Here is a 22,806-nt window from a genome sequence, read left to right on the forward strand (position 1 = left end):
CCTTTCCGAGATTCAAGCAGTTAAATGTGTTTAAAGTTGTATGTTACAGCCTTTTAACAGCGCGCCCCGCTTTAACAGCTCGAACCGCTGCCAACAGGTTCGAACGGCAACAGCTGTTAGCTAACATTGCATGTTGCACGCCGCTCTCTGGCCGAATATCGCATGCAATAAATATCATATTGCAGCAGCAATGGCCGCGCTCACACACACAAGCGCAAAGACTTTCACGCGGAGCAACAACAAATGCGCAAGTTTTCAAACTGCTTTTCATGTGTTTGTTGTTGCTGTGGCCGATGTTGCCGCTGCGCCAACTAATATTGCTGGTTGCGCTTATGTTGCTGCTATTGCCGTTGCTGTTGCTGCTGCTGCTGCTGTTCATGTTGCTGCTGGCGTCGCTGCTGCTGCTGCTGCTCGTGTGGAAAGGAAGAAAAACACAAAGCCAAAAAATGTCGCACGTTTGGCTTCGGTTTAGTCTCGATAATTCAATCGCCCTGCCAAGACGTCCAACGTCTCGCTGCCGCAACGCCTTTAGCCGACATTTTGGCCAACGTCCCGTGCATTACGCGATTTACACACCCCCCATTTAGCAAATAATAACGAATAATAAAGAAACGTGCCCCCAATAAAGTATTGAAACAAGAAATATATATTATTTTATGATTATTGCAAGCGCAAAGCGGAAGTACATCGCATCGCGTGTGTGTGAATTCGCGAGTGTTCACATGTGTGTGTCTATTTGTCGGCCTGCAATGAGTTTCGATTTCATTTCGCTCTGAACGCACATAAATCGCAGAATATTGCACATATTACATAGAGAGGGGATAGCTATCGGTCAACTGATTACACGGGGCCAACAACGCCGAAACTGCCCAATGTCAGCCACATCGGTTAGCCAGCACGTTATCACCCAGCGACAGCTACGACACCTCTGAATTTTAGTTTACTGCTCTGTGCCGGCAGTAAATGGGTTAAAATTATGTACATTAATCGCCGAATGAATGTCGAATCAGTTAGAGAGACTGCTGTTTTTTATTGTGAGTATTGCCAGTGATCGATGGCCCGGCCAAGTGAAGGTGAAGTGGTATTATTAGATTATGCTTGTAATGGGCTCCAAAACGATTTGACAGCACTTTGGGATACTTCAAACTACCGGGTTGGGTCCAAAATGATTTTTCCAGAACTAGAATAATCCAGAATCTACAGTTATGCCGTTAGTGCTAATAGAATATTAAGTACCTAAAGGATATTCTAGACTACCATGAATTATTTGAAAACGAGAATTTGGATATCGAAACATAGTTAGAAAGTTGTTTACAATCATTTCGGTTTATACCCGTTGCTATCTGAATTTTAAGCTTTCGCAAAACCATTAGAAATTATAGTTTGATGGTGCCCTCAAAATATATCCTAAATTAGCCATGCTGATGTCTTCTGATGGCTAACTAACTTTGGGCTAACTAACTCTTCAGAATGTAATTGATTGTACAGGGAAAGACCCTTACCATACAGCGACCCTCGTGTTGGCCACTCGACTGACAAAACCCTCGAAATCTATAAAACAATAACTATCAAGGCCTCTCGAGTGAAAACCGCAGCCTCAAACACGGCTATCGGTTAGCGGCGTCGAGTGTTAGCCAAGTTACATGGAGCTCTCGGGCCAAACACTTCCTCAATACCCAGCATAAGTCCACCAAACACCCCCACCAAAAACTCCCTAGTTGGTAGCTTCAAAATCTTATCAAGGCGCTCGCTTTGTAATGCTATCGAGCACTTCCTCGCCTCGAATTCCTCGCCCTGGGTAACCTCGTTTCGGTCCCCATAGCCAATGTGCACGCTTTATTTTCCCAAGCATTTGTGCACTAAGAAAAATTACAGTCAACGTATTGTAACAAGTTACCTTCTTAAGTCGTCAGAAGGCAAAGATCATAAGGTTTTCAATATGACATTGAAAGCTCAAACGTTGCAAACAAGTATATTTCAAAACGTAGCTCATGCACAATTTTCCACAGTGTATTCGAAGGTGCTCTAGGTGGGTGGCAAAAGGGCGGGGGCGTAGGAGGTTGGGTACCGAACTAAAGTGAAGTGGTAGAAAAAGCCAAGGGTTGCGGGGCTTTCGACGGGTTAGGGGCAACCAAACGCATTATTTTGTAATTATCGACAGAGTTCTAATAAATAAACCGTAGCAAGGCCCCGCACAAAAGAGTTTGGTTACTTTTTCTGGGTTGATGAAATTATGAATGGAGATAAGGTGTGGCATATGTGGCAGAGGGAGGGGTGGCAGCAATACTCAGAAAAAAGTTGTAACTCTCATTCATTCAGATACCTGGGCAAGGCTGAGCACCAACTAGCTTACAAATCCATCTTCCAACTGCAGATAGCAGAATGGAGTAAACAAAACGTAATTTAGCATTGTAGACGACTTTTACAATAATTACCCAGAGATAGTTGGTCCCATAAATCTGCAAATAAATCGTATTTAATTGCAATAAAAACTTCGCAGAAATGGTCAAAATTACATGGCCAAAGTCCTATTTACATCACGGCAAGCCCAGAAGCACCTGACTTCCATATATCGAAGGTAGATCTGGGTCCGACATGATTTACAACCTGACCTGGCACAATAGCACAAAAGTGGGAGGAAAAAAGGGGTAAAACACAAGCGCCGCCGCTTGGCGAAACAATAAATTCATTAAACCAAAGCCACGATTATTAATGAATGTAATAAAATACCAAAGAGACAACTAATCAAACATGATAAATTACCGAACAAAGGGGCTTTTTTGGGGGGCAGGTGAGGGAAGGTAATGGCTACCGACATACGCCCCTCCAGGGGCGTCGCAAAGGGGGGCACTCAAAGATGGCAATCGAAGCACAGGCAAGCAAACAACATGAAATACTTTTGTGCTCTGTTTGCACTGTGCCGAGGGTATCAAAGTATTTGTCGTGACATCGTGTAAACATTGGTATGCAATTTAGGTGTGATATTTTGTAGTTATTGCTGTTGGTCCCTTTCTGCCGTTTTTATCTGATAGATACAATTATTGATGGCCCGGTTGGCAGATAGTAAAACGATAAGGCTGCCACAATTGAAAGAGAGAAGTAGAAATTGCTTAAACCATATATATGTACCGGGAAAATGATAGAATCAAGTGATAAACAGCTAAAAGCTACAGGTCAAATAAGAATATGAAGTTTTAGGGCTTAAGACTGTGCAACAAAAACTTAAGTAAACAGTTTTACTTTACCGATTTCTAACTTTTAGGATATCTCAGATGATCATATTTTCAAAAAACTATATAGACCGTTTTGTATATCTTCCAGGTGGTGATTTCAGGTGCATTATGTACAGTAGAAGATTACGTAATAATGTCACAGTGTGCACACAACAAAGCCATACACCTAGCTGCGGAAGGAACAGTCTCAGTGACAGACACTTCACAGATACGTAAGTATTCCAATAAATTTACTACTTAACCCCCTCGTGCCCCTAACACCTCAAGTGCCCCAGTGCAGGTCTCCTGTTCGGATGTGTTTTTTGTTTATTGACACGTCTGCAGGAAATGCCATCACATTGCCATCTAATTTACAATTTTGTACTCTTTCTTTTCGGCTGTGCCCTCGAAACCTTTCACAAAACAATATATATGTATCCCGAAAAATAGAAAATATTTCAACAATTTCCAGTAGTTTGTAGCTGCTGTTTGTTTGCATTCGATTTCCATGACAATGGGTCGAGAAAGGTGGGTGGGGGGCATTCCACTTGGCTTGTCCAAATGTCGGTAACAACTATAACAGAAAGTGCTACAGTTGTTGAATATTTTTCTGCTTGATCTATTGATAATGTTGCCAACCGTCATTCGAACGCGTGACGAAATCCACTTGAGATTCTGTAGCAGAGGTTGGAATGCAAATGAGGCTGAGAAAAAACAACATTGAAGCCCCAAAAATTCGAGTAATATAAGTTATTTGAATGCAAAAAGTCACTAATTATTCTCAAAGTACCTATTTCATAAATGCATAAATGATAGAGGCTTTATTTTCAACTATCTGTCGGTTAATAAACACTTTACCCACTTCAATTTGAGCCACAACTACATATATGGAACACACATTTCCAAATGCAACCTTTCTGGGGCCTGCATAAAATGCGTAATTTATTGCAAAAACTGGCAACAAAGCAACTCACACCGGAGAAAAATGTAAAAATCATAAAAATTTGCTACGCTTTGGGTCAACTTTCACTCGACGCAACACCACGAACCTTTTTTTCTTTTGGGTCTGATTAGAGCCGCCATGGCCAATTAGAGCCGCTGCAGCTGCTGCCTGAAAAGCCGAAAGAAGAGATACAAGGACCAGCACGAGCTACGCAGCCTCACACAGCAGGATAATAGGGAAAGAAAGGACAGGACAATGGAGGTTCAGAAGAAGCGAGCAAATGCTGGAAAATGCAGTGACAACAGGTGCAAAATTATTTTTTGTTTGTTGCGAGTGCGCGTGAAAATTTCCAGCTGGCCAGGGACAGGGATATGACCACTTAAGGTCTAATGTGCGAAAAGTTCCTTTGTCAATTTGCACGCCCTCTCCTCACCAAGCGACCCTGAAAACTTCATTCATTTGCATTTGGCTAAGCTCAGGTAGTCGGGGATTATCCCTCGTTCTAACCAAAACCTCGCTGCATTCCGGTTTATCCCACTTGTTTGGCTGGGAATTTCCCCCGCAGATTTTCGGTGGTCAGCCAAATCCCGGTTAGCTGGAAAAATATGGCAGAAATAAGGGAAGGTACGGCTGCTAATGAATCCTGACATCTCAATCAATTCTGGGGGAATCGAAACGCAAGGGAGGTGGCACTTTCACCACCCCAAACAAAAAGTGAAAACGCACTCACCCGAGACCACAACATTTTCCCATTTTCCAAAACAGAAGCGGGCCACACGTCAATAAATCACACGATTTAATTTCAGACCAACAGAAGGCGAAAATTGTTGAGGTGGCTTGTGTGGATTGCGATGTGTTCCCTAGGACCGCAACTGCAACTAGGGACCATGGCCATAAAACATTTTATAGCTCATCATGTGCGGTCATAAATCTGGGAACGCAATCAGTTCTGGCCGGCTCCCCTATATATTCCGGCCATATATACATATATATCGGATAGGTTCAGGGCGTTGCCCAATCAACACCTAACCCTTACCCCTGTCCACGGGATGCATGTAACAAGTAACGCAACCGTTAATTTCTTGATCAAATTAATCCCAGTCGGCTCTTTTTTGGAACTCCTGCCCGAATCCCGTATGAGTGGTCTGTCTGCCAGAAGTTTGGCCGCTTGTTTGCCTGGCAGTTCATTAAAAATGTTTAGCATTGTTCAGCATCGTTGACGGCGGCAGCGCCAGTGGTCAATCAGATACTCTCAAGATGCTGTACCTACGATTGCCCAAATGTATTCATAACAAGTGCGAGATCGTCGGATAAGCGTCTTTGTAGCACACAACACTAATGGGATCTCTAAGAATAGGTTGAGCATTATATATGTATATCTTCAGGCTGTAAATAAAAGGAAGTATTATTCGATATCTTAGTTAATCACATATCACATCACATACATATCACTCAAAATATATATATAAATAATGGTACATTCTAATGGTTTGGTAGAAATGTTTTACCTTTAAATTCCATTTGCCTTCATGCATAACCATATTCATTCATCTTCTCTGGTGTTTGTCTTACGTACCTTTCACAAAATCTGGCTTGAACAAATTTGTTAATCCTTTTGCATCTCTGCACTCCTCCTCACACAAACTTGAACCCTATGCACCTAGGCTTACTTTCTGTGACACGATCGCACACACAAGTTGTTCCCAAAGAAAATCCCTCAATGACTTTGCCGCCTGGCGGCCCTGAGCCCGAAAACTAAGACCAAGCCGGCGACGAGACCCAGACGCGGAGGTGCTAATAATGTGGGAAATATTTAGCACCATCATTACAAACATCATTAAAATATAAATAGATGTGTTTAACATGAACACCCAAAAGGGAAAACCAAGGAAAAAGAGCGGCCGAAAACATTGGAACAGAAAGTTCGACTTGGTCGAAAAGGAAATCATGTGGCCTGAAAGAAATTCCAAGAAATAGCACATGGTGTCTTTTTGGGGGGTATATGTGTATGGGTATATTGAACCTATAGGAACCTCTCGCTCGGATCGCGCAGATTCATCAATTAACGCCCCTGTGAGCGAGACGGGTGATCGGTGAGCGGGGACGGAAAGAGACAGATAGCCCCTTCATTTCGGTCCAAGACGTCAGCAAATAAATGCATTTCCGTTGGCCGGCCATTCCACAAACAAATTTCCAAGAGACGCCGACGAAGCTAAAGAAAATGTTGAAAAATTCCCAAACAGATTCGACTCGATATTCTCTTACCTACCGCGCGCCCAAAAGAGGCAGAAAAGAAGAAGACGAGGAAAAAAGGGGCTCAAACGGTTAAGAAAACATGGTCAACAACAAAGGCGAACAAGTGTACCGCTTGCCGATCGTCAGTTCGACAGTTTTTGGTCAATTGCTTCACTCGATCGTTCGGGAGTTTTGGAACAGAGAGATATTCCAAAGGGCCTGCATTGATTTCCACTTAACGCTTCAAAACTCAAGTGGCCAGTCCAGGCCATATAGTATTCTCCATACCATAACATTCCTTTTCGAGCCAAGTTTACTGTTGAAGTAAACGCGCTTTCGTTCCTGGCTCTCTCTGTTTCAATATTATTGTTTCCCACAGTTGGTCAGAAAATATTTAAGCGCCAATTTGATGTAGTTTTTCTTGTCCCAGTAGTTTTTCCTCTTCATTTCTTTCATTTCTCTCTGGCCCGGTCAAGTGTCCCCCCTTGAATTTGAATAACAATGCCGTTCGGCTCGGCTTCAAAGCTGGCTTTCTTTCCCGAATTCTCCTCCCTCCGACTTTTCCCAACTTCGATTTTGGTAATGAGCGATTGGGCCGTTTGATCTTCAGTTGGCAGCAAGGAGCCGGGTTGTCAGCAATTACGCACTTGATGTGGAAAATCGGGGCTGACAATGGAGCTGGAAGGAGCTGTTCAATGGGGTTCAATGGGGTTCGATAGGGGGCTAGTCAGTCGATCCCTTGGAAATCCAAAGTTCTCGGAATCTGTTATTGTCTAGCGTGGGAATAGAGCTGTGACCATAGCGACATCGTTTTGGAGATGGACGGGATTGGTAAAAACAAGTAATGAATGGATCTGCGGTGGGAGAAAATCCCATAAGAACAGGATTTTAAGGTTCATGATTTCTCATATTAAATGATGTAGTTTATACCAAATAAGAAGAAAGCAATGGCCTTGCATAGTACACATCCCATACTAGTTCACGTTGAATGTAAAATCCATCGAGCACTGTTTTTTAGTAAACATGCACCGAATCGTGTTCTAATCAATAAAACCCACCACATGCCCCATAGCTATCCGATTATCTGTGAGATAATCGAGTCCAGACCCATCTCAGACTCATAACTGTAGCACACTCCATGCCGCACACCGTTAAACTGTGCATTTTACGAGCCCGAAACCAATCGAAAAACCGAATCCAAAGCCAGAACCGAAAAGCCATTAAAGAAATGCCGTCGCGGGGATAAAACAAAACGCCGCCGATCAGTGATCACCCATCAGCGATCAGCGATCGTTGTTCCCCGATCAGTGTGGCAATAAATTCATCAAACAAATATTGCTAGGCCTGCTGCTGATCGACATGAATATTAAAAACCACAAAACTATAATCAGGGCATTATGATCAGTGGCGATGTTCGGTGGGTCCAGGAAACATATCAATCCCTCTGAGCCAACGTTGTTTTTTCCTCCTATTTTTTTGTGTTGCAGCCATTAACTACTGCCTGCAGACGACCTAATGGACAAGATCTTTCGTCACTCCCCGAAGGGATTTACCTTTACCTTTTTGTGTTCGCTGCTCTGCCGCAGCGATCGAACGATAGATCTTTCGCCTGATCCGCTGTCGCCGATGTGTGGTTGATCCTTAAATACCCTTTAAATTGATCTTAATTCCCCCCAACCGTATTTATCATCATTTATATCGGCGGGCCCTTCCGCTTTTTCGATGGAGTTTACTCTGCTGCCTGAGTGCTCCGATATGCTATCTATCGGGATGGATGTAATGGAAGTGGAGGATCAGGCATCTGTTGCTAGGAACATGGACTCAAAGGACTTAGCTGCTCCTGAATGAAGGATAGTTTTTTACCCAAAAAATAAGATAAAAGTTCGTTCAGGGTACATCACACGAAGTTAAAATAGTATATTGGCTCGAAAGGGTTTCCACCCAAATGTTTTAGCACAAGCAAGTTTATTTTTGGAAACCCCCTTTGGGTTGCATGATTCATAGCCATCCCTCAATCGATAATCTCGAGTGTCTGTTCAATTGATTTAGCCTAATTTATTTTAAGCATTTCCCAGAACAAAACGTTCCGTGTCATTGGGCAGGAAATGTCGCAAGCTCTTGAGGCTTTGGGGCAACCAAATTGTATATGTATATAAATTGTGGTCAAAGCCAAGACATCTGTCAGTTGATCATTGCGGCAGAACGGAAATGCATTCATTTGTCAGTTGGCTTGTGCCGGCCAAATAAATCAATTCACTTGGCCGGCGGCTGGCTCCCTCTTCGAAATTCCTCATTTTCCACCCAATACCGCGACTGCCACTTTCCAATTACGTAAAGACTTTAAAGGCACCATTCGGATGGAGGTTTCCTGGATCGCGTGCAGCTATGCAAATTCAACTGGGTCCTGCAGTTGGAATCGAATCGAGTCTCTCACTACCGTTTAATGAGCTCGCGATGGTAATGGTAATGGTGATGGTGATGGTAGTGGCTCACTTTGCATGACTCAAACTTAAACTCGAACTTCAAACGGCCGTGTTCCTCCTTCGGGTTTTTTGGTTTTTTTGGCATGCAAATGGGTCTTTTAATCATACGAAACCCGTGTATTTTGGGCAGTTGTTAATGGCAGAAGGAGTTGGCTTGCGTGTCTTTGGCCTGTTCCCATTGACACGCAATGCAATCCCCCAGAAAGCCCCCAAATCCATCCATTTAATTCAAGTATCTGCTAGATGACAATGCGTGCCTGCCGACACCTTGCCAACTACATTTGTAGTGCTCGTAATTGTCGATTGCGGGGGCAAATTGACTTTCGATTGGCACATAATCTACCCACTGACGTAACCATGAACTTGGCTCGGCTTCGGGTCTAGACCACACTCAGACATTTTAGCCGGAATGGCAAAACGGAGCTTTTAACTGGGCCTTTAATAGAGTTATCCTGGTGCCGATCAGGCGGCACATAAAAATGTTTTCTTATCTGCTTATTAAAGGGTCGCAGTGCCGCAAAACTGGATTCGAGCAGCATTTTGGCCACATTAAGAAAAATGAGGACCAAACAGAGAGGTTTGGCGGACATTGACCAAACGTTTTGGGGCGAAGTTAAGCGCAAATTATGAAATGAGTAGGAAGCGCCATTAAGACAAAAAGTCATTAAAAAATCAAGAGACTGGAGTAGATCTCAAAGGAGACGAGGAAACCCGAGGAATTGAAGAATTTACCAGTTTAAGGTACTTAAAAACGTTGCCAAAATGTCTTCGAGCTTAATAACCAATTGTTTTATTTTTTAAATATTAAATTGCAATACATTTATTTCAAGTTTCTTTAAACCGCTCAATAGGTAAACGAATTATGCTTTAAAGTAAACAAAATCGTGTTTAAAAATATATATGTATATCATATTTATGAGCCCCCAGAAAAAGGCACAATGTAATGCATTTTCCACCTTGAGTGATGGCTCAGTTAGTGAAATCAAATGCAATAAACAAATATTTATGTATGGAACAAGAATCCCCATACATGATATACACTTCCTTATTGAGTCAAATTGTTCAAAAACTTTCCCATAGCTAAGATTACATGCTTTTTGCCATAAAACATGAAAACGGAGCTCCAGTATCAACAGCTTTGCTTGTGCCTTATAACAGGTTTATATTTCCAACGAATCAATTTGCAAATATTCCCAGGAAGGTGGAAGAAAATAATTTGAAAAGAGTTGCGATCCCACTTCTTTTACGAGCTCCTTGCACCTGAGGCCTTAATTAAGTCCTGGCCGAAAGTACCGTCTGTGCCAAGGATCTCTGGAAAACAAACAAACAAAATGTTAAAGTCGAAATAATGACGCGCGAAAAACAATAAAACAAAGGCACTGAGCACAGCGAACCGAGAAATAATGCTGGCTGGCAAAATGACAGACAATAAAAGTGGGCTAGGACTCGGGGCAAAATCCAGCTGGCCGCACTTGGCACCTTTTTGGCCCGATCCTGTTGGCCACACAGCGTCAAATGGCCAGCCGGGCGGACAAGGACGACGTTTTTATTATGCCCAGCGTCTGACTTTTGCTCTAGGCCAGAAAAAAAAGAAACTGGAAGAAAAAAGCAGGAAAAGATAGACGGCGCCCTGCCGAGTAACCCGTGACCAAGTCGACATACATAGATCTTCTCTGGTTCTGGCCCTAAACTTTTGTTTTACGGCCCACGGGCTAGGGGAGCGTAAATCATGAGGTGTTATCCTTGGCGCTGAGGGGCTACAGGGTGCTAGAATTGCACATGCATTGCTGTTCGAGGTTTCCCAGCTCTTCTGGCAATTTCAGCTAATTAATGGCATCATTATAGGGCACCGTATCCCTCGGACATGTTAATAGTGCTCTCTGTTTACTTTTTAGCCGTTCGAAAGGATAATTATCTTGTAAGTGGTTCAGACACGCCCAGCCATTTGGATCCTGCGCCAGGGTAAACAGTTCTGCATTATCCAGGAATATTTGGGTGGTCTCTCTAGTCTTTCTGAACTGGAAGAAGAAGGCAGGCAGCTTTCAAAAACATTTTTCACTTAAGATTGCAGTTCTGAGTCGTGTTGATGAAGGAATTCTTATTATTAGCAACTACCCACTTCAAAAATGCCTAAATATATTTCCTAACTTCAACTGCATAAATTGCACCAATCGACTGGTAATGTCTTTCCATTTTGTTAAGCAATTAGAATACCATTCAAAGAACGCGAAGATAAAGAACCTTCGGTTTTGAGCACTTAATTAAAAGTGCATAAATTTGCCACTCTAATTTCGAACAATAAATTTTGCACCACCACGAAGTGAGCGGAAATTCAATTAAAAATCCATTGCGAGACAAAATAGCGGGAAATTAATTCGGGATATTTATGGGGCTGTGCCGAAAATCACCCCATACATAACCATAAAGCCGGCTTTATCTGCTGTTAACCCATTAGTTGACAAATTTTCGCGGGTACCGAGCTTCGGGCGATCGGCGTGGCACCCACGCAGCTTCCTGGAGAATTACGATCATTGGCGACAACTATATCTTAATTTATGGTGACGTAATCAATGCTTCTGCATATATCTCGGCCATAACTCAGATCGTTCGCGTGCGTGGATCCAAATGTTAATGGGCTACGGAGTGGCAAAATTCGGCAAAATAGAAAATAAAACTGAAATGGCTGGAGAAGTGATAAAAAGAAGTGAAACAATTCAAATTGTCACAATAACTCAGCGAGTTATGATCAAAAGGAAGCCAGCAAAATTTTACTGTTTACTGGCGACTGTTGCAACTGCAAGCTGCAACTGCAAATGCCACAGTCGAGTGTTAACGTATACCCATTAAATGGGATACCGAAAGGCGTAAACAAGTGACGGAGACTGCAGCCGTCGGCAAAATTTATGTGACCGGGTTGACAATTTTTCCAAGTTTTTTTTTTTTAATTTTTAATTTTATTTTTTGGGTGGTGCGTTTTTTATGCCTTTTTCTCTGCTTTTTATTATTTTTATTTTTTTGCCAGCTAGTGAGTATTTCGGACCCGCTGGTGGCGCATTAGCGGGGCCATTTCAAGTTGGCTAACACTAACACGCAGTTTAAACGGCTTGTAAGTGACCACGTTTGCACTTAATTAATAAAGTCCGCAAATCCATGCCACACCGCTGACTTTGTTGCCATGTTGCAACTTCGGTTCGCCGGTTCGCGATTCGACTCGAATTTGAGTTAGAGTTTGCGTCCTTGCTTAGATAACATTGCAATTAGTGTTGCTCGATGCAATATATTCTTGTGTTTATTTTAATAAATTGCCATCGAGCCGGGTCGGTTTAACTTAATTAAATGCCAGTTTCAATTTATTTTCCATTTACTCTCCCTGGACTGCCTTACTGCCGCCTGCCTGCCACAATGAAAGCGAAACCGCAGAAACAACAATATCGCCGCGTATCGGCGGGTAAATAAACAAAAGCGGGCTGGGGAAAAATTAAAAAAAAAAATGAACGAAAAAGAAAAATTGCCTCTGTGGCTGATGGAACTATCAATGTAATTTAACATTCATTCGCCGCCAGCAGCAATTAACTGTAAATAACATGCGGAGCGGGCTGCGTGTGTGGTCTGCAAAAATGGTAAAAAAAAAACAAAAAACAAATAAATAAAGCACCACTTTCAATATCGACTACAAAGCGGCTTTTTGTTATTGCCCTTGTCATCGAACTTGTCCGCAGGCCATTCGATTGATAAATGCATATATGCATATATGCATCCAGGTGTATCGATATCACCGGCAGGAGGCCTCTGAAATAACAGTTATCTGTAGGATGAGTAACTTTATAGTTTCAGAAGTTCAGCACTGAGTCACTGGCTTGCAACAGACAGTCGATTAATTGAGTTTGCATTAATAAATGCCACTAATTATTGATTCAAAGTGACATGCTTCCCAAGGAAATGACTAATCCACCGCGATCACGTAAATATCTGTAACCAGTTCACGGAAAAATAACAAACGCCGTTAATTTAAATCGTAAAACTAAAAGTTTGCACTTTATGAAGAAAAATCTAGAGCAACATAAAATGCTTTTTACATTTACTTATACATTTTATGGCTATTTTAATCAAATTCAACAAAAATTCTTGAAATGGTTGCGCCTTTAGGTTTTATCTCGCATTTTTCTATAATTTTAATTGCCTTTTTCTTGATTTGGTGGACCTCAAAATTCAATCAGAGCAACATAAATTATAAGCAAATAAAATTTGGTGTGGAGTCCACAAAATTTGACCCAGAAATGCGTAGCGTTGACTCCAATAAAAGAGATTTTTCCTTCACGATTGTTTCTAGGGGCACCACCCACATAAAGAGCGAAAAGAGAGTGCTATTTTCTCCCACCTCTCTCTATTTAGGTACACTGGAAAAAATTTTATCCTATCGTATTTTGGGTGCAATAAAATAAAAAATAAATAAAAGATGATTCATATATACCATTTAGGGATAGAATCCGAAATAATTCATGGATAAAAGTAGGAAGTTTAAAATTATACGATATATAATTTATTATACATATAATATGATATGCGATGAGTCACTTCATTGATGATTGCTTTTAAAGTATGCAATGGTATATTTTACACAGATAACAAGATTCATTAAGCAAGTTATAAACGTTAACTTTAAAGTGTAGATCTATGTATATAAAAGATCTACAAAGATCTCTCAAAAGGGATTGTGACCGAGCATTTTCTCAGTGTACTGTCTGGTGCTGTGGGGGCGACAACTCGTGCGCTAATTAACTCATTGACACTGTGCCCCCTGCGACCGTCGCGCCCGCTGCACTGCATCCAATTCCCGGGGCACCGATTCGGGTGGCGTCAGTGAAAGAATCGTGCGTAAAACTTGAGAACGCTCCACATTAAATGGCGCTAATTTCGTGGCATTCGAGTTGGCTCTGGAGCAGTGGGCAGCCGTGGGCACTGGTCAGTGGAAATGGAGCTGGAGCTGGAACTGGAGCTGGATATACATATGTGGTGCTGGAGCTGGGAGTCGAGGTCTGGTCTTCAGGGCGTGCCAATGCAATTAGCATTAGTGCAGTTGCCGTTGCCGCGAGGAGGGTAGACGTGGAGTAGTGGAGGTCGAAACTGATAAATGGCTGCAAGTTGAGGTTTGTTTTTCTTTTGCCCAGGCCCAGGGCAGTTTGTTTGCCGCTCTCCGCATACAAAACAAACCGAAATGCCAGCCGCGGCACCAGGCGAGCAAATAAAACGGTTTCTTCCAGGAAACGTGACAAAAACGTCAATAACTGCGGGCTCTATACGCGCACTATACCGTATACTATATGCCATATAGTGGCTGCAACTACGCCGATTCCGATGACGATGCCAATACCAATACCAATACTAATACCAATGCCAATGCAGAAACCAATACGGATGATGGCCAGGGCCACTAGTTGCAGCATGTGACAAATCTCACTTGTTTGTTGACTTTGCTGCATATGCGAAATGCAATTACTTAGGGCCGCCTGTAATCTAAGACGCTTCACCCAGACCCGTCTCAAGACCCCAGACTCCAGAGACCAGGCTCCAGAGCAAAGACTCCAGACTCCAGAGCCCAGAGCCCAGGGAACCCAACTGCAATCGTCAGCGTAAAAGTTCCGGGAATGCAGCCATCGAAGTGAACGCCTCAGACGACATTCCTGGAACTATTGCAACTCATTGGGGCAATGCTCTTGGTGTAAGTGATGCTCATGAGCCAAGGATAACTCTTGGTCTTACATCAAGAAGAATTCAGGCTGGTCTACTTAACAGTAAAGATTTACATGAACTATCCAACTATAAACTGATGATCCATTTAAGAACATAAAATTAATATAACTGATGAGACTAAAATAAGACTGTATATAAATAATATTGCATTTAAAAACAAACAAAAATGTCATTTGTTTGCATTTACTTAAGTCTATGATCACAAACTAAGGCATGGAACTCTCCTCCGCATAAATAAGCCATGTGATAGTGAAAGTAGAATCTGGAAAGTAAAATCCAATACGGCTGGACTCGATAAATATGCCGGGGAAATGAAATGGTCTTTGATTATCATAGAGATCGATAAGCTGCGATTTATGCTTATCAAGCCGCAGAGATGAGAGTTGGCAACGCCCACCGATCTTTCGGATCTTACTATCCACGCAGATCCCATAACTCAAATCTCAAGATGGGGGCCAGTATCATGCTGATGGAATGACAAACTGATCGGTGCGATGGAATAAACGTGTGATGGTTTTGGGGTTTTGGGGTTTTGGCCATATCCATATGTACACGGATGGATCGTAAAATGTGTTTTCCGATTTTCGTTTCGGTTGTTTTTCGTACATGTGCCGCAATTACTAGGCATTTTGACGCCCCAGAGCTCGTTCGTTGTTGAGATATTTGATTTTTGTTTTTATTTTGATTCGTTTTTGATTTTGGATTTTGTTCATGCTGTGCAGTTTAGCATTTTATGATTTTTTAATTTTATGTTGATGAAGCTCATTGCTTGCATATTTGATTAGCGTTTTGATCGTCGTTTCTGGTTGTGTTTTTATGGTTTGTTTGTTGGCCGGGTTCTTTGTTTTCCTGATTATTTCCACCATAATGTCAGATTCGCCTGCTTTCGGCTTCCCTCTGAGTGTGTCATTTGTTACATTTTCGGCTTTTGACATTATTTATCAAGAGTTGTGTTTTTACGGCCCACAAAATAAAGCTGTGCCCAGCTGGTGGGCCAGCCCGTATAAAGTGGGGTATTTATAAAACTGAAAAGTATAAGAAATGAAACTTTAAAAATGCATGAAGTCTTTTCATATTTAAAATTCGCAATTGGCCGGTCAGGTATGAAATTCTTATCATTCGTTTATGATTTTTTGCCAGCTGGTGACGCAAATCCTATGACGTCGCCGCAGCCCTCAGTTAGTGACAATTAAATTATGGCCAGCAAGACGATATCGTTCAACGTCGTAAATACCCATAAATTAGAACAACCGGCCTCGCCCGAAATTCTATATCCATCGGTTCACTTCGGAAACAAATCACGCCCACACATATTGAGCACTATCGATAGCATCTCAGAACGCCTTTTTATTTTGCCATATTTATGCTGATGCATTTCTCAGTTCAAACGCCCTTACGAAAACTAAACTAAACGAAACGAAATGAGACGAGACGAGGCGAACATTCCACTCACCATGACTAATAACTTAATTAGAAACTCGGCAGAAGACGAAGATTTGGTTGTTAAAATCTTAATAACTTGCGGCAAAAATGCGACCCGATCGAAGCTTTTTATTGAGTGAAAAACAAACCCGTAGCGGAGATCTCTAAAATACCCAAAAAGATCGAAGCCTATAAAAATTCCAAAGCCTAAAATGCATTTGATGGCTTTTTCTGGGGAGTGTGAGTGCGTGTCGTGGAAATAAAAATAAACATTTGGCTTTTCTAGCTCGTGGTGTCAATCTTGTTGGAGTGGGGGGAATAAACTGAACCCAGAAGTTGGGAACTGTGTCACTTTCAATGTCAAAGTCATTGGGAGTTCAACGATATCGAAGCTAGGGTCTTCTAATGGATTAACCCAGCCACAAAGACCACAAAAATAATACCGTTGCCCATCTCGATGGACTTGCACTTCCTGCTCGGCCAAGAAATCAAGTAGGCAAATGTGGCACAATGGCGGGGTATCGAAGTTTGCATCGCTTCAGGGGGGAAAAAGAAAACTGAAACTGACACTGCTAGTGGAAGCTCACTTGAAAAACAGATCCACATATTTTCTATTAATTACTGGATTGTAAAGATCGGAGAAGTAGTTTTGTAAGGCACTTATTGATTAATTTTCACAACTAGTTTTATATTCTTTGAGCTAGAATTTTCGGGAATATTAGAGTACTATAAAGATAAAACCCTGATTTTGGGCCACATATTTTCTCCCAGCTCAGCACCAAGTGCGCACTCACAAGTGCTGGCTGCCAGAGGGTGCTCCACTCGGGGTTTGTGTCACCAAACTAATGAAATCAATAAGCTAGACGAGCGGCCGGGCCGTGAATCACAAGAGTCCCAGGAATAACAACAAAGGGAGCTCCCTGGGGCAAGAGGCACAAGTGGCTGCCACCGGCGGCCAAAGGTGTGAAGCACAGAGTCACTCAAGCCCTCAGCTCGCCTCGGCTTATGAAATATGAGAGCTAAGAGCCGAGATGCCAGAGTTGAGAACTCAGAACTCAGAACAGGGAACCCAGACCCAGACCAAGACCAAGACCGATACCGAGACCAGGAACGGCGACTCTTGCCAAGAATTTGTGTGCATAAATTTAATTACTGGCAGAACGGCAGAATGGCAGACGACTGAGACCGGGGCTGAACCCAGTCACCTATCAATCTAACTCGAGTGGCTTTTCTCCTCGTGTTGCCTTTTTCTTAGGCTTTTCAAGTGCTTTACTTATTAGTGACTTTTGTGGCCGCATCCCGCCTCCACCTCCTCGCGCTCGTCCTCCCCGCTGAAGTTCAATAGCCTGTCGAGGCCAGATACAGATACAGTATCTGAAATACTGAGCACAGGGGCAGATGCACCGCCCGATACTCCAGATACATCAGTTTATAATTAGCGGAGAGAGCATGCGCACCTTGGCTACTTGACTTTCCGAGGCTTAATGCATTCGCTGACTATTTTGGGAAATTGTTTTGGTTTTAGATCGAAATTATAGCAAACAAACAGGGGCGCTTAGAACGAGTTAAACTATCTCATTAAAGATAAATGGTCGCGCTTATTATTAATAATAATATTATTTATACTTAAACATGAGGAAACTATGGTACTGATATATAACTAACTATATCAACTCAACACAAGTGCGTATAAGATAGCAATATGTAATAATTCGTCATCTCAGGTAGCAGCAAATATTAAATCAAAGTATTTGACAACCACCCATCTCTGACGACATTCATTAGGTAATATCCGCAAAGACGCGTGTTTCGTTTAAGGTCAAAGTTCTAGAGCTACACGAACTTGTATCTCGATGTTCATGATATACCCCTGCCAGCACCCATCGTTACCTTCCGTTTTGGCACGCTTAATCACTTCGACCAAAAGAGCCATGTTTGCCTTTAATTAAAAATGTTTTTGCCCGCCAAATATTTACATCAATTAAAAACACTCGCCAGGCTGATTAGCTGATGGAATTAATTTGTTGTTTTCGATTTTGTATTTTCAGAAAATATAACGATAGTCGGCTTCCCGGATTATCTGAACAACGAATTCAAAATAGCACTGTACGCAAAAGAAACTCAAAGATATTTGTGTTTCAACGACAATTGGAGATTAGTTGGCATGGTGAGTAGAAATCTTACGTTGTAATAAATTTTGGAAGCCTCCCTTGGGGAAAATGATTCATTTGCCCGTGATAGATAAAATGACATCGCAAAGATGAAAGGGCATTTCCACACGATTTGTTTATGGATAGATAAAGTTTATGGCGCTATGGTGCAAGCAAATTGTTGGCAATAGCCACAATTATATGCTTGACAATATTTATTCTGCCGCTATACACGGTATATAGATGCTGATATAGCCAAGGCCCGTTGCGGCTATTTTGATTGCATTGCATTCGCACTTCGCATACTTGAATAAAGTACAAAGCGCCAAGTGTAGACAAGTCATTTTTCCCATTTTCCGTCTCTCGTCGATTTGTTTTTATGCAAACTAACTGTGCAAACACTGTAATTTATGACATGTTCCACATAATGGTTTTATGCAAACGATCGCTTATACGACAATAACCATATTACGGCGACCTGGCCAAATTGTCAGCCACAATGGGTGAAAACCGGTTGCGGTTGCACCAAATCTGTCAGCGGGCTGAGCAAAATATTTATTACAATATTTTTGTAATTTGTAATTCGAAAATGCGAACAATTTCATATGCAATTACGGCCGAATGTGGCACAGATTTTGAGATACGTTTACGCGGCGTATGCGTGATGTCGCACGGAGCAATGATTGGCAACTGTTTGGGGATACGGACGAAATCGAAAATCAAATTTTCGAGACATTGTAACAGTTTCGCCACCTGTTTCAATGTCACAAGTTGAAGTGCAGCCACTCGAGGTATGAGATTTTCCATCATAAAAGTCAAACAACTTGTATAGATATGTCTAATCAATCAAGCGAATGACGCTGCACTTGATTGCCTCTGTCATGTGGTAATGGCTAAAACATTTCAATGTCCTTTTCGCCACTCACAATACAGTTAGTTAGCTAAACCGCATTCGAGCTCTAGACAAACAATAGAGCCCCTAAGGCCACACTTCTATTCTATTGCTTTCGATTGCGATTATGACCGCAAAATCCATGTTGAATTATTGTGCAAATATTTGCCGTGATTTACACTCCATTCGATACCTTAGCTGGCTTTTCTCGGGAAGGTTAATGTGTGGGCCGAGGTCGCTTGTGTCTGGATATGATTCACATATTGATTACTCGATCACTTCATCCCTTCTCGAAATAGAACAAATGTGTTTACCCCAAACACTCCGCTCCACTTGACCAGTGGTGAGAAGAAGCTTCTCTCAAAAATAGCAATTATGAGCTATAAATATGCGAAGAGCTCACAAGTAGTCCGCCGCTAAATATGGCACAAGTCTTAATTGCTTGGGAAATGTTTCATCTGCGTCGTTTGCAACTCTTTGGGCCACAATCTGAACAATCTCAACGATCAGATCGGTCCGCTGATAGCAGAAATGGCCAACATGGCAGCAACACGCGCTCAACGACTTGGATGTGAAGACCACATCTTTAGGGTATAGGTTATTTGCTACCCTAGATGTGTCATGCTACTGAAATCGATGTAATGTGATTAAAAAGATTGCAAACATTAAACGTTCCCTTCATTATTTTTTGTAGGCCCAAATAAATATTGAAATTAAAACTTTGTTAAGGTTTCTGTGCTATTAAGCAACACCAAGCCGATATCCCCAGCGATTGAGAATACCAGGGCATTCCAATATCCAAGTCATAAGCCGCGATTCATTTCGTTGTCTTTTTGAGATTTCAAGTACTTTATAAATAAATAAACAGAGGGCAAACTAAACGTTCACTCCTCGCGCGATGATGTCGCTGTCATCGTTGTCGATACGCATATCACAATATCCACCGCATATAACACCTTAACAATGTATGTGAACGGAAATGCCGCTCATAAATTGCATGTGAAGTGCACGGAAGCTATATCGCTATATCAATATATCTATATATCTGCTTTCTGTTTGCAGAGGGAGCTGCGAGATACCTGCTATTTCAACGAGACCATCGTGCACGGATATTTCGTGTTCCGTTCCGTTGTCGATCTGCAGCGACGTGTCGGGTTCACGCACCGAGGTAAGCCTGTGGGGCCCAAGAAGAGCGTCAACGATGCCTGCTACATGTTCAACAAGATCGAGGCCGAGCAGTTTTTCCGCCATCACCACAACAATGGCAACAGTGGCAACAACAATGGCAATGGCAGTGTGAATGGCAATGGCAGCAACAACAGTCGCAAGCCCCCGCGCAACAACAAAAACAATCGCCACAAATCGAATAACCAAAATCAAAAGTTGCAACAGCAACAGGAGCATCATGGCCATAATAATAATAATAATAACGTTATTCTTAATAATAGTAATACTAGTTTAAGTAGCACTAACAAAAAGCAATTAGCGATAAACAGGCAGAGGCAGCAACAGCAGCAACATCAGGTGCGACATCATCACAATGATCCATCGCTGCTGCTGCGACGACAGCAACACGAGAAGAAGCAGAAGCGGCGCAAGCAACAGAAGCAGCAGCAGCAAAACCAACAACGAGTATCAGCTAGTCCAACGAATCCGATGCCTGCAACACCCACAGCAGCACCAGCAGCAACAGCAACCGTTGCAGCCACATCCCCGGCAACAGCAACACGATCGACAACAGCAGCATTGAGCAGCAAGCGCAAGGGCCGGCGAAGAAAGCCCAAGGTCAGGCCAAAGGTGCAACAGCAACAGCAGATGCAGCTACTTGCCACGGCAGCAACATCACCCTATACCGACGACACCCTGTACGGCAGCAGCAGTAGCAGCAGCAGCACGGGTTTCGAGGATTTGGACATCTACAATAGCAGCAGCAGCTCCAGCTTGGAGCCCTGGTCCACTTGGTCCACGATCGATAGCTTTAGCGGCAGCAGCACAACAGCAACATCTGACGACAGTATTAGCAGCAGCAGCAGCAACTACGACGCCTGGGCCACCTACATCACCGAAATGGAGGCCGAGGCATCGGCCATGACGCCCGAGATGGTCGGCAACGACACCGAGTTGCTGCAGTACGAGGCCGAGTTGGTGGACGATCCGGAGGCGGAGTCCACGGCGACAATTGAAACCAAAGCAACATCAGCAACATCAGCAATAGCGGCAACGGCGGCCACAACTACCTCGACAGCGAGCTCCCAGCTGGTGATAGAGCAGACGCCGCTGGCCAGGAGCAATAAGAGCAGCAGCAGCACCACGAAAGCAACACCAACGGCAACGAGTCAGACTGAAACAGCACAGAGCACGCAACAGCCAAGCAGGCATCGCAGCAACAGCAGGGAAGATCACCCGGATAATGCCGACATGTTGCTGGCGGGCGAGAACGAAGTGAAGCCACAACAGCCACGCAAGTTGCTGTGGACAGTGCAACCACCGCTCGCAACACGTGGCAGCACGCTAGCAACATTGGTGGCAACACCAGAGCAACAAAACACCAGCACGACAGCAACAGCGAACACGACACCGGAGCAACATGTTGCACCTTCACTCTTCAGCGTGGACAAGAACATCAATAGCAACCTGAACAACACGCTAACTGAGGCTTCTCCCACGGCAGCATCAACATCCAGCATCACGGCCGCAACAACTATGAAGAGACCCATCCGGAAGTTTACCAAGAAGCTAATGGCCACGCCCTACCACCAGCTGACCTATGTGCGCAATGCGGGCGGAGATATCGACATCGATAACCTGGACAACATCAGCGTTTATCCTGTTCTCTACAATGGCGACCTGGAGGGGAATGGCGGCGGCAACAGCTCCGACGGCGGCTTTAGCGGGTTCCTGCCCACCTCGACCACCTCACATCTGACGGAACCGATTCGCATCGGCATGAACAGGATAAGGCCGAATAAGACACTGCATTGGTTCACTCACCAGAGATTTGCGTAGTAGTCAGGGATTGGCGCACTTTGGCTATTAGATCTTTAAAAGGAATACTGTTCGAAATTGCACTTTCACAGGCAAAAACATTTAATAGTGAAAAAATTGAATAAAAAAAATCGGAACATAATAATCTCAAGTGAAAATCAATTGCATACAATCAGTTTCTATGGGATAATATGATATTTTCCAAATTGAAATCTTTTAGATGCATTTTAAAACTCGTAATCCTGTGAAAGTGAAATCCAGAACACATCCTTTTTAGAGAGACATACCTATACTCAGCACTCAGTTTTCAAGAGAATTTAGGCAAAACCGAAACACGAAACCAAGAACAACAATTGTATGGATAAATATTTCAAATTACTAATGAACTGATACATATATATATAAACATATATAGAACTCGATATACAAAGGAGTTGCTTACTGTTCAGTACCTCGACTCAGACAGGACTTTGCACTTGCACCACGCCTAAAAGCACACTACATAAGCGAAACCGGAAGCGGAAGCAGGCGTGGAGCCGATAACGATAACTCAGGCCGCACTTCATCCAGTAGCGAGTACAGTGAAGACTCCACCAACTGCACTCGGGAGGCCGCAGGCAACGAACTCGCAGAACTGCTACATAGTTATAAATGAAAAGACAATAAGATTTTTATTTACGAGTATGTGCTATATAAACTATCAAATTCATGAACCGAAGCGATAGCGATAATC

The 22,806-nt window shown here is 42.9% G+C and overlaps 1 protein-coding gene across 3 annotated transcripts in view; it reads left to right on the plus strand.

Annotated features, from left to right (window-relative positions):
* Nucleotides 1-22,190, plus strand: part of LOC117136132 (ras guanine nucleotide exchange factor glfB) — a 55,416-nt gene extending 33,226 nt beyond the window's left edge. For 2 of the 3 annotated variants that reach the window (XM_033296836.1, XM_033296835.1), the window contains 3 exons: nucleotides 3,322-3,445; nucleotides 18,095-18,213; nucleotides 20,151-22,190. In XM_033296836.1, the coding sequence (XP_033152727.1) occupies nucleotides 3,322-3,445; nucleotides 18,095-18,213; nucleotides 20,151-22,094 (2,187 nt within the window). In that variant the 3' untranslated portion in view covers nucleotides 22,095-22,190. Of the gene's footprint in view, nucleotides 1-468; nucleotides 1,035-3,321; nucleotides 3,446-18,094; nucleotides 18,214-20,150 lie in introns of those variants that run through there. The other variant, XM_033296837.1, reaches the window with a different exon arrangement.
* The last annotated feature ends 616 nt before the right edge of the window (nucleotides 22,191-22,806 follow it).

The sequence above is a fragment of the Drosophila mauritiana genome, chromosome 2R (assembly GCF_004382145.1).
Source record: "Drosophila mauritiana strain mau12 chromosome 2R, ASM438214v1, whole genome shotgun sequence".
Classification (NCBI taxonomy): domain Eukaryota; kingdom Metazoa; phylum Arthropoda; class Insecta; order Diptera; family Drosophilidae; genus Drosophila; species Drosophila mauritiana.